This window comes from Lutra lutra, chromosome 5 (assembly GCF_902655055.1).
Source record: "Lutra lutra chromosome 5, mLutLut1.2, whole genome shotgun sequence".
NCBI classification, from domain to species: domain Eukaryota; kingdom Metazoa; phylum Chordata; class Mammalia; order Carnivora; family Mustelidae; genus Lutra; species Lutra lutra.
In genome coordinates, this window is record NC_062282.1 from 29,615,726 (window position 1) to 29,635,252 (window position 19,527).

Sequence of the window (19,527 nt, forward strand, 5' to 3'; positions counted from 1 at the left end):
ATTACTAGATCTGCAATTACAATTAAGTGGACATTTTCATCAAAAATATTACTTTAATGCTTAGATTTACTTCAGGACTCCATGTAGATAATCATTTGGCTTTATTTATACCTTAGAATTCCTATCGGTTATTTTTTAATGTACTAATTTTGGTTTTGTTTTAGGTCTCTGCTACTAAGTTAGCAATAGCAGAGTTACATAATAGTGAGTTTTTTTTAAATTACAAGCGTGGGAAGCACAGTTGTAGATTATTGGCCCTTTGTAAAATACACATTACTTGGGATTTTCTTTTCGAGAGAGTCACAGAATCACATATTCTGACATGCTGGTGGTGTTTTTCTGAGTAAAGGAGTTAAATTTAATATTATTGAGATACTTTTGTGGTTGATTTCTCAAGCCAAAATTCTTGGTAGGTTTTCCTTTCTTGGAAGAGCCATGAAATTCCATCTTTTTAAATATTTTACCTGATGTCCATATTTAAAATACTCATTCTTTAGGATTGTTTAAAATTCCTTGAGTATGCTTTAAGCCAATTTAGAATGGTAGGGATATAGATTTATGACTCTTAATATATATTTCTTATTTTTGTCATTTGTGTGAACATATTAAATGTAAAAGTCACATAGTCACATTTTATTTGATTTCTATGGGGACATGTGTATGTACCTAGCATAATACCTAGTACATAAGTAGAGCACATTAAATAGCTGTTGAATGACTGTATTGACACCATGTTTCAGAAAAGGCTTTGTATGCAGATTAAAATTGTGTATTCATCTTTTATGCTTCCACCAGTAGACCCTAGTATAAGAGCTACACGATTTTCAACTTTCTGTTCACTAAACTTTGTAGTAACTGTCAACTACGTACTTTTTGTTAAGGTTCCAAGGAGATTTACTCTTTCTTATGTTTGTTTAGTTACCCTTTCCCTTTATTTTGCTGTTACAGATTGGCTCAGTATCACTTCTGTTCTCACTCTGCTTCTATCATCTTCTTTCTTCTTACCATCTTTGTTTTTTCCTTTTCAAGCAGGGGATGGTTATGGAGAACCAACATAATCTTTGTAAAACCTTCTAAATTTTTAAAATTTCTTCTATTACAATATACTTTTGTCAGTATTTTAAATGCCAGGAATATTATCTTTATTGAAATATTTTTATTCAGAATATTATCCTGATATCCCCTAATGTACAGTATGTCTCCAATTTAAAAAATATAAAATTATGAGGTCTTTAAGACAGGCATGTTATGTGTTGGTAACAGCTTAGTAATTACAAACATTAGCAATTTGATTTGGGTTATTTACTGTTCCAGGGTGTCTCACAGTATTTTACCTTTATATCCAAGGAAATAATTTTTGTTTTTCCTCCACCTACTTCCTTCCAACTAGTTTATTGTTTTACATCACTTGCACTCAGTACTTTAAGGAAATATCCCATAGCACCCATATTTGAGACCATGGCCTTTTAAACAGTTAAACGGTTACTGAAAATGGTTTTCGCTGGGTATGTGTACTAATGTAGCAGCTCAAGTAGTCAATAGTGTTTAAAACTGTAATGTTCATTTGCTTAGGATTAGGTGATAGTTGCAGTCACATTTGGGCCAGTTATTCTCCCTCAGTTATTACTGTACCAGTTACACTACTCAGTGTTGATCACAGAAGTGTTAACTGGTTGCCTTTTATGTGGCACTGATTGTGTTTAGGATTCTAGGCTTCTGTAAGTTTGAGAGCAACTACTGTCTCTGAGAGTGAATTTTTGGCATAGTTGATGATATTTAAGTTGAGGAATTTTTAGTAAAGTGGATATGATTGTACTATTCAGAATATTAAATAGTGCTGCGGTGGGAATTTATTTTGGTTCATTTGAATAGTTTTATAAAATGCTTTTCAAAAAATTCAAATATTCAGTTTCTGCAAAGACCTTACTATCATTGGTATCTTTGGGAAACATTGGGAGAATATTTACTACAGAAGTTGGCATAATCTATACCTAACTATTGTGGGGTATGATTTTTTACAGCAGTGTTTTAGAAGATTTTGTCCATGATTTCTGTTCATAGAAAATTTTTGGTTCACATTTTGCTTAATAGATAATTGATACTGATTTAAAGAGATAAAGTAGAATTTTTTTTAATAAAACTTAAAGTATTAAAACTTACTAGTGGTATTTTTGTTCCTTCTCATTCCATATCTCAAGCCAGCCCAAGGACATAGCTTCTATAAGGTTTTCCTGTATGTTAAAAATAGGCGTATGGTTGAGGAGTAAATAAGGTAAATAAATAATGTGGAAGAACCTCCTATTTATGAAGAAATAGTCATTACTCTTACATACTGAATTCCTTCTTACTCTAAAAAAAGTTTTGAAATCCTCCCTTACAAGAGACTGATACCTGTGCTAAGATAATGAATATCTATTTGTTAGATGATAGTATAATATTAAGTCATTAACATAATATTATAATATGTCAATATTATATAGTATTAATAATACTATGTTAATATATAGAACATATTATTATATAATCTAATGTATAGTTGACATAGAGGTTAGGGGTTCTGACCCTCCCACACTTGAAAATCCACATGTAACTTTTGACTTTTGTTGTGGGCATTGGGGAGGACATGTGCTATGGTGAGTGCTGTGAATTGTGTAAGACTAATGATTCACAGACTTGTACCCCTGAAGCAAATAATACATTATATGTTAATTAAAAAAAAAACTTAACTACCAGTGACCTACTATTGACCAGAAGCCTTACTGATAACATAAATAATTGATTAACACATATTTTGTATTTGTATGTATTATATATTGTATCCTTACAATAAAGTAAGCTAGAGAAAACATTATTATAATCATAAGGAAGAGAAAGTATATTTATAGTGCCATACTGTATTTATTGGAAAAAATCTGTGTATACCTACACAGGTGTAGGTCATACCCATGTTATTCAAGGTCAACTGTATATTATAATACATAGTATAATTTAGTATACTATAGTATCAGGTAGGTATTTATTATCTTAATAACTATATGAGCCTCTTATAGAGAAAGGTTTGAGTAACTTTTTTGTTTTTTTAGAATAAGAGAATTCACTATGTTAGAATACTAGAAGGGGCGCTTGGGTGTCTTAGTGGGTTGAGCCTTTGCCTTTGGCTCAGGTCATAGTCTCAGATCCTGGGCCCTCTGCTCCCCGGGGGGAGCCTGCATACCCCTCTCTCTCTGCCTGCCTCTCTGCCTACTTGTCATCTGTCTGTCAAATAAGTAAATAAAATCTTTAAAAACAACAACAAAAAAAGAATACTAGAGTAACAGTATGTAATACACTGTCATATAGTACACTATAATATGGAATTTTGAATCTGGAGCCCCTCGTCTGCTCACAAAAAATTTAGCTTTCTCTGGCTTCTGATGTTGAAAATTGAAAATTCTCCATTAAGTCCATTATAAATGTTAATACATAGAGCACTGGTATCAGAATCTTGAATAAATCGTAGCCTTACAAAGCTTTGGTTCATTCATTTTGAAAATGGAGAAACCAGTTTTCCTCCTATATTTATTTAGTTATGAGGACCAAAATCAATATTACAGTAAGAGCCAAAATCTGTCCAGTTTTTTAATATGAAGAAATGCAACACGCCATTTTTAACTGAATTTATCTAATGAAGGGAGTAATTTTTGAAAAACTTTATATGTATATATTCTTTATAATCAGTATATTTGGAGACATTGCTGCCAGAATTTATTTCTTTATTATTTTTTTAAGATTTTATTTATTTGTCAGAGAGGGAGAGAGAGCACAAGCAGGGGGAGCCACAGGCAGAGGGAGAAGCAGGCTCCATGCTGAGCAAGGGGCCGGATGTGGAACTTGATCCCAGGATCCTGGGATAATGACATGAGCCGAAGGCAGACGCTTAACCAATTGAGCCACCCAGGTGTCCCCATTTCTTTATTTCTTGAAATATATTTAACATAACATTTTATTAAGGCATAAAAAATAATGATTTGCTGTATGTTTATAGTGTGAAATGATTATTACAGTAGGTTTAGTTAACATTCATCACCTCACATAGTTCTGTTTTTTTCCTTGTGATGGAAACTTTTAAGATCTACTATTGTAGCAACTTTCAAATATATAATATAGTATTGTTAACTATAGTCCCCGTGGTGTACATTACATCTCCAGAAGTTATTTATCTTGTAACTGGAAGTTTTTACCTTTTGACTACCTGTACCCATTTCACCCACCAATCACCTCCCACCCCTGTCTCTGGCAACCACCAATCAGTTTTTTGTTTCTGTGAGTTGTTTTTTTAGATTCCACATATAAGTAGAGATCATACAGTATTTGTCTTTCATTGTCTGACTTCTCTTAGCATAATGCCCTCAGGGTACATCCTTGTTGTTGCAGATTATATGATCTCCTCCTTTTTGGGGTAAATAATACTGTGCACACAGATAGACTCATTTTCTTTATTCATTTGTCAGTAGACGAAACAACTTAAGGTTATTTCCATGTCTTGGCTATGGTAAATAATGCTTCAGTGATCATGGGTCAGGCAAGCTATGGAGATATCTCTTTGAGATAGTGATTTTATTTCCTTTGGATAATATACCCAGAAGTGAATATTGTTGGATCATATGGTAGTTCTATTTTCAATTTTTTGAGGAACCTCCCTACTGCTTTTCATAGTGGCTACACCACAATTTACATTCCCACCAATAGTACACAAGGTTACATTTTCTCCAAATTCTCACCAACACTTGCTATTTATTGTCTTTTTGCCATTCTAACAGGTGTAGCTCCTTATGGCTTTTGATTTGCATTATCTTGATGATTGGTGATACTGAGCATCTTTTCATATACTTATTGGCCATCTGTATGTCATCTTTGGAAAAATGTCTATTCAGATCTCTGCTCATTTTTTAATCAGATTGTTGTTTTGTTTTGCTATTGAGTTGTAAGTTCTTTATTGATTTTGGATATTAACCCCTTATCAGATTCATGGTTTGCACATACATATTTTCTCCCATTCAGTGGGTTGCCTTTTCATTTTATTGATCGGTTCCTTTGCTGTGTAGAAGCCTTTTAGTGTGATGTAGTCCCACTTGTTTATTTTTACTTTTGTTGCCTTTGCCTTGGTATCAAATCTAAAACAATCATTACAAAAACCAGTGTCCAGGAGCTTACCACCTATATTTTCTTCTAGGGGTTTTGTGGTTCCTAGTCATATGTTCAAATCTTTAATTCATTTTGAGTTGATTTTTGTGTATAATGTGAGATAGTGGTCCAATTTCATTCTTTTGCATGTAGCTGTCCAGTTTTCCAGCACCATTTATTAAAATGACTATCCTTTCTTCGTTGAGTATTCTTGGCTACTTTTTCATAAATTAATTGACAATATATGCATGAGTTTATTTCTGGGCTCTCTGTTCCATTAATATATGTGTCTGTTTTTATGCCGGTATTATACTGTTTTGACTGCTGTAGATTTACAGCATAGTTTAAGATCAGGAAGCATGGTGCCCCAAGGTTTGTTCTTCTTTATTAAGATTGCTTTGCCTATTTGACTACTTCATGGTTCTGTACAAATTTTAGGGTTGTTTTTGTTGTTCTTTTTCTATAGGTTATTGTTCTTTTTCTATAAAAAATATTGGAATTTTGATAGGGATTGCATTGAATGTGTAGATGGCTTTGGGTAGTATGGACATTTTTAGAGCATTAATTCTTCTAATCCACAAGCATAGAAATTTGTTAGCATTTATTTTCCTCTTCAGTTCCTTTCATCAATGTTTTCTAGTTTTCAGTATATAGATCTTTCACCTCCTATTTTTTTGGATGCAATTATAAATGTTTTCTTAATTTCTCTTTTGATAGTTTGTTATTGTATCAGAATTCAACTGATTTTTGTATATTGATCTTATATCCAACCTTATTTGTTTATTTTAATGGTTTTTTGGTAGAGTCTTTAGGGTTTTCTATATATAATATCATGTAATCTGCCAGTAGAGACAATTTACTTTTTCCTTTCTGGTTTTGGATGCCTGCCTTTCTTTCTTTCTTTCTTTCTTTCTTTCTTTCTTTCGTTTGTTCGTTCTTTTCTTGCCTAATTGCTCTGCTCCGGCTTGGACTTCCAGTACTATGTTGAATATTTAAGGGTGAGATTGGGCATCTTTATCTTGTTCCTTATCTTGGAAAGCTTTTTACCATTGAGTATGATAATAGTTGTGAGCTTGTTATATATGGCCATTAGTGTGTTAAGGTACGTTTCCTCTGTACATAGTTTGTTGAGAGTTTTTTGGGTTTTTTTGTTTTGTTCTATCATGAATGAATGTTGAATTTTCTAAAATGCTTTTCTATATCTATTAAGATGATAATATCATTTTTATCATTCATTTTGTTAATGTATATCACATTGATTGGCAGGTTTTGAACCATTCTGCAATAAATTCCACTTAATTATGGTATATAATCCTGATTCTTTTAATGCATTGTTGAATTCTGTGTGCTAATACTTAGTTGAGGACTTTGAATCTATGTTTATCGTGAGTACAAGAGGATTGGCCTGTAATTTTTTTTTTTTTCCAACATATGCTCCATGCCCAGCGTGGAGCCCAGTGTGGGGCTTAAACTCAGGACCCTGAGATCAAGACCTGAGCTGAGATCAAGAGTCAGACGCTTAACTGATTCAGCCACCCAGGCATCCCTTGGCCTGTAATTTTCATTTCTTGTAGTGTCCTTTTCTGGTTTTGGTATCAGGGTAATGCTGCCTTTGGATGTATTCTCTTCTTTCCTTCCTCTTCTGTTTTTGGAAGTTTTTGAAAAGAATTAGTATTCATTCTTTAAATGTTTACTAGAATTCACCAGAGAAGTTATCTGGTTCTGGGCTTTTCTTTGTTGGGAAGATGTCTCTTCAGATTTTCTATTTTTTCATAAGTCAATCTTAGCAGGTTATATGTTTCTAGGAATATAAATATATATTTATTTTAGGATCCTTTGTGTGGTATCCATTTTGATGTCTCTTCTTTTGTTTATAATGTTATTTATTTGAGTCCTCTTCCTTTTTTTCTTGGTAAGTGTAACTAACGGTTTGTCTATTTTGTTTATCTGTTCAGAAATTCAGCTCTTAGTTTCATTGATATTTTCTATTATTAGTCTATTTCATTTATTTCTCCTTTAGTATTTAGTATCTCCTTCTATTAAATTTTGGCTTCGTTTGTTTTCTTTTTCTAGTTCATTGAAATATAGTTAGGTTGTACTTCTGCTCTCTGTATATACATATCAAGGAAAGGATCATTTGATCCCTGTTTCTTCTGTAGTTCTTCCTCATAGTAATATAATAGGTGCACGTTGATGAAATCTTTTTATTACCAGTGTCAATATCAAAACTGTGGTACTTAAAACCAGATTTTTCTTAGAATCTTTTCTTCTGTCTGCTTCATTCATAGTAGTGTTTTTCAGTTGCCATAAACTAAATCCTTGGTTTTTGTCGTCATTAAATAAATTAATTTTCAATGACCTAAAATGTGCAGAATACAACTATAGTGTCTGTACTGGCAAGGTGGGTACTTTGTTCCAATTTGGATTAAAGTATGACATGATACAGATGAGGGGTCAATAGGCTTTCTCTAAAGGCCCAGATCATAAATATTTTAGGCTGTGTGGGCCACTTCCTTTAATATTGTAATACAAAAGCAACCATAGACAGCATATAAATAATTGTGTGTCAGTGTATTCTAATAAAACTTTATATAAAACATGTGGTAGGCAAATTTGACCCCAGACGCTATAGTTTGCTAAGCCTACTATCAATATGAAATTGAAATTTTAATGTACATGAATCTCATAACTAGATTATTTATTCTGTAGCAAATGAGACCTGCCATTTGAGTATTTATATGTGTATATAAAAGGACTCATCTAGAATGAGTTTTGAAGTAGTTTTTCTAGTTCTTTTCCAGTATTTATGAATGTAGTATGGAATTTACCAAATATAATATTTTAAGGAGGATATTTAAGATCTGAGAGTACTTCATTTATGGGTGTTATATATATATTAATATGTTAATATATAATTAATATATAAAATATAAATATATAGCAAGTATATACAGACTTAAATTGCTTTTAAAATATTTTATAGGGGCGCCTGGGTGGCTCAGTGGGTTAAGCCGCTGCCTTCGGCTCAGGTCATGATCTCAGAGTCCTGGGATCGAGCCCCGCATCGGGCTTTCTGCTGGGCAGGGAGCCTGCTTCCTCCTCTCTCTCTGCCTGCCTCTCTGCCTACTTGTGATCTCTCTGTCAAATAAATAAATAAAATCTTAAAAAAAATATTTTATACTTGTCGCATGTCAGTTATTAAATCTTTTCACCTTGTGGATAAACTTCTCTATAATTATCAATATAGAACAACCAAGAACTGCTTTCAGGATTTAGGAAAGAATTTTCAGCTGGGAAAAGATGTTACAATAGATAAAACTGATCTAAACATCTTTCTTCATAGAATTTTTTTGTTGTATTAATTTTCTTGGAATAAATTTTCATGAATCGTATAAAAGGATTAAAGGATTTTAACCCCATTTGCTGTATGTTATATATTCTATGCAAGTTAGCTGATTCTGAGTATGTACATTTCAGTAAACTGTAAGCAGACCTACAGAACTCAGAAACAAAGCCTGAATCATTTCATATCATCTCAAACACTTTATGCATAGCAGTTAACTCCTAAAGGCATTGCTGTGTAAAGCATTGTGGAAAACTTGATCTTTTCAATAATCATGAGTCAAGAAGTTTTCTCGCTGTTTTTCTTGGGGGATGAATGGGGAGTTTGGTTTTTTGTGGATTTTTTTTTAAAGATTTATTTATTTATTAGTGTGAGTGGAGGAGCAGAGGGAGAGAATCTTTAAGCCGACTCCCTGCTGAGTGCAGAGTCCAGTGCTGGGGAGATGGGGCCGGTGTCAGTCTCAAAACCCCAGAGATCACAACCTGAGCCAAAACCAGGAGTCCGACTCCTAATTAACAGAGTCACCCAGATGCCCCAAGAAGTTGTCTTATTAAAAAAGGGATGAATACAGGGCTTATTAGAAAGATTTACATCAAAAATAGAAGAAGAATTTCTGAGTAATCCAAGATTTTATTGTAATGACTTCAAAAACGAAACAGCAATTATGTCAGAATTATAGGTATAGATAATTAAGCTCTCTGATACAAGATAGTCACTATCCTGGGGCACCTGGGTGACTCCGTCGGTTAAGCATATGCCTTCTGCTCAGGTCATGATCCTGGGGTCCTGGGATCAAGCCTTGCGTTGGGCTTCCTGCTCAGGAGGAGTCTGCTTTTCCCTCTTCTCCTTCTGAGCTCTCACTGTCTCTCTCTCTCTCAAATAAATAAATAAAATCTTTTTTTAAAAAAACCACAATAGTCACTGTCGCATCAACTTATAATGAATAAAATCAGTTTAATTTTGAATGTTTTATTCAAATTATTCTTTATCTTTAATCAAACCTATAGGTTAAGAAACCATGGGCAGAGTCCACAGACTGAATTTGAGTAACCTAGAAGGGCCTTTTCAATCCGAATGGACTCAGCTATTTTGAAAGAAGTGACAACAATAAAACCTGAATGACTTTAAAACTTTTGTGATTGTGCCCTAAGAAATAAAATGCATGTTGTGGCCTAATGCACACAGACAGGCACATATTAACAATCCCTGTACTATAAGCAAAAACCTGACATTTCACTTTCATTTTAAAACAACTACTAGTCAAGACCCACAAAACTGATTTCACAATATACTAGTGGGCCATAACCTGCAACTTAAAAATTGCTGCTTAACATTGTAAAGGAGATTTACCTGTTCTTAGGTTGTAACGTTCTTTGTGTAGTGATTATATAATGGTTCTTTGCATTAGTTTCAGTATTTCTCAAAGAACATTGGAAAGAGAAGAGCTGCAGATTTGACCCTGACCACTCCTCCCTAGCCAAAGATGAATACCTACTAGTCTTCCCTTAAAAAAACTTTTTTTTTTAATAATCCTGAATAAGCATTATTAGGCCTCCAGCCAGTACCTGAGGTCTCTCTGTCTCTTTATCAAGATCAAGGCAACTTTATACCGGATTATCTCATTATACATGACTTTCACTTATCCTAAAACATTACAAAAAAAGCAGACCTATTTCCTGACTCTTTTCTTCTAGAGGAGGTAGTCTACCTGATGCTCTCCTCCCTTAAGTTTAGACTTCATCCTCAGTTACAAACAGATCCTCCCTTCTTATTATCCTAATGACTGTTAACAATTGTGGTAGAAATCTCTGCGTTCACTTCCCTCATTTTCACTCAATGAAGGAGCCTTTGTACTAAAAATTACAATCTAACTTCTCCTAGTTTGCTATTGCTCCTTCCAAGTACAGTTGTTACTTGAACAACTTGGAGTCTAGGGGCACTCACCCCCGCAACACAGTCAGAAATCCATATATAACTCTTGACTCCTCTCAAATTTACTGATAGCCTAAAGTTGACCAAGAAGCCCTAAAAATAATACAAAGTTGACTAATGCATATTTTGTATATTACATATATACTGTACTCTTACAATGAAGTAAGCTAGAGGGGAAAAAAAGTTATTAAGAAAATCATAAGGAGGGGCCCTTGGGTGGCTCAGTGGGTTGAGCCTCTGCCTTCGGCTCAGGTAATGATCTCAGGGTCCAGGGATCGACCCCTGCATTGGGCTCACTTCTCCGTGGAGATCCTGCTTCGTTCCCCCACTCCCCGCCTACCTCTCTGCCCACTTGTGATCTCTCTGTCAAATTATATAAAATCTTAAAAAAAAAAAAAAAGGCGTAGAAATGGACCCATGCATTTCAAACTGAGGATTTGCCACAGGTTTCCTCTTTACCCATACATAGTACTGCCATCAGGCTGTAACCTTGAAGTCCTCGTGAAAGGAACATTCAGTGTCATCTCGTCGTTGAACCACTTTTTTTTTTATTTTTCCTAGTTTCTCTTCAGGTGCTGCTTTTTGTTTCTACCTCCCAACTGTTACTGTATTTCAGAGCTATATAATCTGCAATTTATGCTCCTTGAATGTACTTCTTAACAGTGATTTCAAATAAAGAAGTAGGCTTGCATTTACGAACCATTTCCACCAAAAAATATGTATCTTCAAACCATATTAACCCACTTAGGGTCACAAGATGGGCCGATTGACAACATACACTACTAAATTTTTATTTTCTTTTGCCTCTCATTAAATTTAAAGATCCATTTGATGCTACTCCCCTGTAATTGGTATAGGTTGTTCTAAGAATTGTCACTGAATTACAGTATACCTAAGATGTTTTTTATGATTTACATAATTTGCAAGTTTATGTGAGTTTCATGGTTTCTGAATATGACTGGTTTCCATTGTCTGAATCTTCAATCCTAGAGAGTTCATTAATTGAGGTGGTTTATTTTAATCTTGGTGTGGTTTTTCACTTAAAAAAAAATACACATTGTCAGTTATCAGATTAGTGACTCTGAGATTTAGTAGTCTGGTTTTAGTAATCTGTTCCGTGTGCTAATATGAGTGATTTATAGTTGAAATCCAAGATTACGAAAATGTAACACATCTAGAAGTAAATATATTCTTCTAGCTTTAGGAGGGCTAGGAGATAGAGGTGTGCTATGTCTATCTATATATCTACAAAAGCTGAAAGTGTAGTACTTCAAAAAATTCATGACTAAATGACATTATCCCCTCAAGCCAGTAACCTAAAATTTTATGGTAATTCAAACACATGATTTAAAGAATAAAGTAATTGGGATGGGAGAAATGAGGTGAGAAAGAGAATCATAAAGTACTAGCATTCTGAAGTTTTTAAGAAAAAATAACTCCATGAACAACAATAATTTATAAAATCATTGTGTTGAGAAGTAGACATTATTTTTGCATTTAGAAGATTATTTCCTAATTCAGGGGAAAGAATATAATCAAATACATCATAAGCATCATTTGAATTACTCACTGTTTATTCAGATCTATTGAGGCTGAGTCAGTTATTCAGTCCTTGGTAATGTATTAAATATGCTGATTGTGATACAGGAAAGTCAAATATTTTCTCTTAACCTTTGTAATCAAGGGACCTGGCTGAATCAATTTATAAAGGGTTTTACTAAAAGGAAGAAAGGATGTTTAATTCAGAAAATGCATAAACCTGTGGAGTAGGTGTTTCTATTCAAAATGAAACAGGGTTTACTTTTGGAGGATGGTACATTGAGAGACATTACCCATTACTGGATTTTTTTTTTTTCTTAAGTGGGATTATCTTCAGAAATGAAACATTTGGTCTTTGAATTATGTTGCTATAACTTTCAGAGTTATACAGATGTTTAAATGATCTACAGAATACAAAAGCTCTTAAATTTGATAGCATTCTTCTTAATTTAGGGAATAAGAGACAGTAAATTACAAGGAATAAACTTTGATGCCTGCTCTATCAAATATATGACATAAGTTTTCTATGTCTGGCTATTGTAAGGAATTTTTTTTTTTTTTTTTTTTTTTTTTAAGAGAAAGATGAGAGCAGACTCCTTGCTCTGGGGATCTGATAAACCATTGTAAAGAGAGTACAAGCACCAGTACATGTATTGACCCTTGATTATTTTTGTATATTTATCTGCAGGATAATTTTAATTCTGGGATATTAGTATCAGCTTGGTATATGCCTCTGAGAATGGGAATTTAGTCTAAGTAGAACATAATCAGGGAAATTTGTTTTTTAAAAAATTTCATGATGGACTAAAGGCCAGATACTTTTGTCTGTCTATAAATACCCAAAACATTTTAGGTAGTACAAAAAAAAAAAGCATTCCCATTTTTTAAAATTTGAAAAACGTCTTCATTTGCCTATAAAATATAGCAATTCAGAAACTATACCGGAAGTACACTTCTAAGTGATCATAGGAAATTATGAAAGGTAATAAAAAAGCATTTAATAAGTGACTCTTAATCTCACAAAACAAACTGAGGGTTGATGGGGGGAAGGGATTGGGTGAGAGGGGGGCTGGGGTTATGGACATTGGGGAGGGTATGTGCTATGGTGAGTGCTGTGAAGTGTGTAAACCTGGCAATTCACAGACCTGTACCCCTGGGGATAAAAATATATGTTTATAAAAAATAACATTTTAAAAAAACATTTAATGACCATTAATATATACATACTTAATATTATAGGTCATTAGGGGCACCTGGGTGGCTCAGTCGTTGGACGTCTGCCTTCGGCTCGGGTCGTGATCCCAGGGTCCTGGGATCGAGCCCCGCATCAAGCTCTCTGCTCGGCGGGAAGCCTGCTTCTCCCTCTTCCACTCCCCCTGCTTGTGTTCCGTCTCTCGCTGTGTCTCTCTCTGTCAAATAAATAAATGAAATCTTTAAAAATAAAATTAAAAAAATATTATAGGTCATCTGGAAAGGGGAAGATAAATACTAGAAAACATAATCCTTCCATAAAAAAAAAACCCCACACACATTTAATTATAGGTGTTCAAGACATTGAGGACGGTGTTGTTGTTGCTGCTGCTAGAGAAAGGGAGGGGTATAGGGAGAGAGAGAATCACAAGCAGGCTCCACACTTAGTGTGGAGTCCATTGCAGGGCTCAGTCTCAGGACCCTGAGATCATGACCTGATTCTAAATCAAGAGTCAGATGCTTAGCCAACTGAGCCATCCAGGCACCCCAAGACATTAAGGACTTTTAAATGAGATGCATAGTGTGTTTACCTTCGGGCTGAGGACAATCCAAAGCTAAAGTTGGTTTCTTTTACCTGTATCAATATTCTAAAAAGTGTACCTCACTATAAAATACAGTTGAATTAAGAAAGCCAGCACAGAGTAGTGTTGCATGATTTGAAAGTGACATAGATAAGTATACTCAACATTAGTATGTCAGGATTCTCAGCAATGAAGTCTTTGGAATATTACCAGTCACAAGTATTATATCTTTGTTAGGTGAAATTTTTGCTATATGTGTCCTTAGAAGTATAAAAGACTAAAAGTTAACTGAAATAACTCCTTCATGATGTTGAATAAAAGTTGCGCAAAGAATAAAAAGGGATTATTCTTCCATCAAGATTAATAATTTATGTTTTATATTCTTAAATTATTGGGATTGTATATTGAGACTTTGAAATTGTCTTAATCAGTACCCGTTCATTTTGTCATGACTTACTTCATCCTTTACGTTAAGGATTATTATCATTTGAATGTTGTAGTGTAAGGTTGCTTATAGTTACTAATATTCCCTGCTATAAACCACTAAGATACTCTTTGCTTCCAATTTCTTAAAATTTAGCAGGTAAGACATCATTTTTATACTTCCACTCAAAGATTTATAAGGGTAAGTAATTTAAAATTGTCATCTTTCATAGTCGTCAAGGACAAATAATCCTGAATGGATAGCTTTTGCTACCTCTTCATTTTTAAGCTCTCAGTAGGATGTTAAGAATTTATTTCTTTTACGGCAACTGTTAGTGTATTTGTGTATGTGTGTAGGATTAAATAATAAACGTTATGTTAATGTTACTATGTTGATACATTTTTATCCTGTCTTAGTCTTTATGGAAAAATACAAATTTTATTTCATTACAGACTTGAATTTACTATTTTAGTTATAGACACTTACATTTTAATATATTTTTATTTATCCTGCCTTTCATGTTTTTATTTTCTTCAGTTTAATGTATATATTGGTTTATCTCTTTGAGGAAATTCTTTGTAATACTAAAGGCATTACTGTGCTTCTCAAATAGATGAGTGATAGGTAAAAGCATGTAAAACTCTTGTCCCAGCCACAGTACACGCGCGTAGAGGAAGAGAAGGGTATATAAGTGACTTCCAACTCTTCAGATTTGCACTGAGAGGAAGTATACTTTCAAACTAAGTGATCCAGACCTCTGTAAAATAAATTTGGGTGCTACCAAGAATGCGAGATGAATCCCTTACTACATATAGACTGAGTAATGCCAGTGAATCTGTTTAAGAAAGTTTTTAGTCTATACAGACACATGAAGGCATTGTGTCAAAAATTGATGAGGTAACTACCCTTTTTATGTTTTTTAAGTTATTACATAATGATAAATGTATAAAAACTGCATTACCAATTTGGGGTGAAGCCTATTACAGTTTTAAATATGTGTTTTATTAAAATACAAAGCTGGCTTAGAAAACTTACATAAATACTAGTATTTCATTTTTATTGTGCTAATTAAGTTAAAATTTCCCTTTTATCTTCAGATTTAAATTATTTTCTTACCTTTCATTAATAGGTAGTATAGATCAATCAGTGTTAAAAGAATTACCCCCTGAACTTCTGGCAGAAATTGAATCCACCATGCCACTTTGTGAACGTGTGAAAATGAATAAACGCAAGCGTAGCACAGTTAATGAAAAGCCAAAATATGCTGAAATCAGTTCAGATGAAGATAATGATAGTGATGAAGCTTTTGAATGTAAGTATCACATAACTTTATTATTACTTTAGAATTAAGCAGATTGATGTGTTTGTCTCATTCATAATTTGGGGGGTTAGGAAGAGTACAGTGATCTTAATTCTTAATAACATAGTATAGCAAGCTTTTTTTCTTTATACTTAAAAAAATGCGGAAGATGAGATCAGTTGGCACCAAGAAAAAAAAGTTTAATGAGCTATTATTAGTGTCAAATAACAGAGGTATGTGTCTATATTTAGCAAACATTTATTGAGCTCCTACTATATATGCTAGGCACTGAGAATAAAAATACAAATAAGATGTGGCCCCTGTCTTTGAAGAGCCTTCAGTCTAATGGGGGAAATATGTAAACAGTTGTAGCAGTGAGAAAAGGACAGTGATAGTAAGTAAATCCAGGGTGCTATGGGAGCACATTGGATTGGCATCAGAATTATACTTGGGGGTTCAGGGAATGCTTACTGGAAGAGGTGACACTTGAGTTGAGTCTTGAAGGACACATAGGAGATAGCCAGGTAAAGAAATACTTAAAACCATACTATCACTAAATTATGAATGGATTAGCCACATTGCCAGTTATCTGTGTGGTTTGGACCTGGCTTCTCCTTTTTGCCCAGCTGTGTCCTGGAATTCCTCCCTTGTTTCACTGTTTTCCAGAGCTGGCTTCTTCACTACACAGCTACCTCTCTACAACACTGTGATCACCTGTCTTTGCACTAGACTTGCTATACCTCGCCTGTCTTCCTACTGGTCCACTGAAAAAGTTCTTCTCTTTTATCCCTATCTTCCTTCTTCTGGAGCAAGAGAATTGAGCCTAGCCAAGAGGGGTCAGCAACCTTGTTTGACTTAAACGGCATTCAGTGGAAACAGACTATGGGAGATCTTCACTGGTGTGCCAACTGACTTAGTCATTATGACCAAAAGAAGTGGGAAGACAACCAGTGTGTTCTACCTTTTCCACCTAGTTTCCGTAGATAGAGGTGTGACAAGCAAGGGCAGGAAGGACAGATGCATGCTGCCAATTTTAAATGTATATTGCTGATGGAAATCCTTTACCTCCTCCAAAGTTTTCAATGTTCATTTATTCTGATCTTCTTTAAATTGTGAGCTCTTGAGCTATGAGAGTAGACTATGAATACTGAACAAATATGAACAAAGTTTTAAAATTGAAATAAAATATATAGCAAAGTTAATCTGACATTTAATTATATGTATAATTGTCATAACTTGTTATCATGAGATGTATTTACATGCAATATATTTTAATGGCTAAAGTTAATACTCTTTTATTATAATCAAACATTTTGGTCATATGGGAACATATGCTCTGGAAAGGGAGAGGAGAAAGGAGATCTGGTGGCCCTGAAACTCATTCCCCTTTATATACATGCCTCTCCTTCTCTCCTCCTCCTCTTCCCCCATCCCCCAAACATCACCCATTTCTAAAGGGAATAGCTAAGGAGGAGGAGTTCCTTAATTGCAGATTGATTTCAAATCACACTTCAACTCCATTTAACTGAGAGTGGCTCTCTGCATTGCTAAACTGATGAGAATTTTGAAGCTACCTCACAGTTCAGTAGAAAGGATAGCATAATCAGAAATTCCCACGAAGTTTAAAACAGGGGAGAGAGCCAGCCACACATGCCTTACGTTTGTCTTCAATGCAATCACTATTCTTTTCCTTGCTATTATGAGAGCTGTCGTTTCATTTTATGGGACCACATAGTGTCATCTTAAAGCCATGGATCCTGTTTAAGCTATTCCCAAATATGTTGAAAGCGGATATTAGTTAGAGAACCTCAGCTTCAACCTGCTAGGTGCAAGAAGTTTCTCCGGATTTTTCAAGAGACCTCAGAGTAGCTTCCTGTTTTTCTAAGTTTATTTCTATATAAGTAACTATAGAAAAATTGACTCTGGAGACACTGGAGAGATGAAATAATTTCAGTTGGTTGTTGACATAAACAACCACATTGTCATTATACCATGACAAAAACAATGTAGTGAAAATATAGTATAGTACAAAATGTAGAAGTATTATGAGAACATAAGCACAAGCCTTATGCTGCTTTCAGAGACTTTTTGAAACTTAAGATTTTGCTGCAGTTTAATCAAATCGGTTTCCTAAAAATCTTAAACTAGGGCAATTGTTTTGTTGAAGAATGGGGGAAGTGTTGAGGGGAACTTTGAAAGTCGGGCCACATAGATCTGGGTAGCCATAACACAAATACAGCATCATTGGGTTGCTGGAGAAAGAGGAAGGAAGATGTAAGCTAAGGAACGATGTTGATAAAATTTAGAAAGGGAAAGTAGAAGACACTCAAGGCATATTTTACCTACCTGTCTGCTGAGCTCCTCCCCTACTTCTTTCAGGGCTATGAGGGCAATAAAGAACAAACTAGTAACAGTGAATTGGGATCCTGAGAGCCTTATTACAAACACACTGTATCATAGAAATTGGGTGGGTTTTTTTTTAAATTTGCCATCCTATTTTTATCCAAATTTCCTAAAGCTTAATGAATGTGAAATAAAAATCTTCAAGCCCTCTAAAAATTTTCACAAATAAAATATATTGTAAGTTCTTGCTAACAATTGTAAGATTTTTTCAAGTGTTTCTAATCATAGAATTAAATGCTTGAAATGGATTTCTTCTGAAATTAAAATTCAGAAGGACTAAGTCATATTTGAGGTCATAGAATACTACTTTCTGCACATTTCTGAAGAAGCTTATTAGTTGCTATTCCTCATATCTGGTAGGTATTTTAGTACTTGTTGAAAAAATATTTAGTGAATGCTACGTAAATTACCTGTTTCTCTGACACACATATGCACGCACACACACAGACACACCTTTTATTAGTTTATAAGGCAGCCTCTCACTAACAGAATGTACTGGAGCATACACTAATTGTAAAGGGGGGGGAGTCCTTCTTCCTCATATTTCATGTCAAATTTATGGCCAGTTATGAAGAAAATCATTGAAGATTTAAATATATGTGCTCATGTTTGTCTTTTTATGAACTATCTTGCTATGCCAATCCTGTGACCAAAAAGAAGAGGAAACAAATTTATCTTTCTCTACTATGCTGTCAGTAGATTGGACAGAAGGGTCCAAAACCAGAAACCAAACTAGATTCTTGAATAGGTATAGCTAAGGCAGCATGTAAGGGTAGTATTAGCCAGAGTACAGACATTACGCACACCTAAAGGCACCAACACAAGCATAGATAGAGTGCATGGGCCAGAGGTTGGCATCCTTAAATTTTAGGATTTAAGGGGACTCAAGTAAGAGTTTTGTCTTAAGTATTTGGGTATTGATCATAGTTAGGAATTCGAAATACAGGCAAGTTCAAAGGAAGCAAGAGAGTCAGACTTAGTTCAACAGACTAGAAAGTATTTCATTGTCACCAACAAGTGGTCAAAACAACAGGATGCCTAGATAATGGGACAATTAGTTCTCTATCTTAGTTTTAAGTTGATGGTGCTCCATCCTAGAGCAGGTATGGTAAATATTTGTCACTTGTACTGCCCTCCAGCTCTCACAGGACAGACATTTCTGATGAGTCTTTCTTGTTGAAATATGCTTTCTCAGGGAAATAACAAAGCTCTAGGCAGCTATTTCCAGTTGATGAGAGTTGATGTGTCAGATGAAATCTGTTCATCAGTTCTTCCTAGGATTTCCTGTCATTACTGGTGTTTTTATGGAATGCTTAGACCCTTGGAAGGTTGGGGAAGGGACTGAAGGTAACATATATAAATATGTTCATGAAGCATGTATATGCTTAAAAGCTTTTCTCCTTGGGTTTAAGCGAGTACATTGTTGAAGAACCGAATTCAGTATATGAGTATTTACAACTGTACAGATTTATTCTATCTCTGTAGGTCTGTGATTTTTAGATGATCAGAGTCTATTGAATTTATACCCAAGTTGTGGGCTTAATTTGGCTTTTCATTGTTGATATACATGGTTACTCCATATGCTATAGCACTTTCTCAAAGGTTTACTTTTCCTCCAAACCCTGCTCTCCATCAATAATCCAAATGCTAA

At 34.4% G+C, this 19,527-nt stretch overlaps 1 protein-coding gene across 2 annotated transcripts in view; it reads left to right on the forward strand.

The window, feature by feature from the left end:
- The window catches only part of NIPBL (NIPBL cohesin loading factor), a 203,189-nt gene that overhangs the window by 117,033 nt on the left and 66,629 nt on the right, over window positions 1-19,527 (forward strand). For both annotated transcript variants that reach the window (XM_047731887.1, XM_047731888.1), the window contains exon 11: window positions 15,303-15,485. In XM_047731887.1, the coding sequence (XP_047587843.1) occupies window positions 15,303-15,485 (183 nt within the window). The remainder of the gene's footprint in view (window positions 1-15,302; window positions 15,486-19,527) is intronic.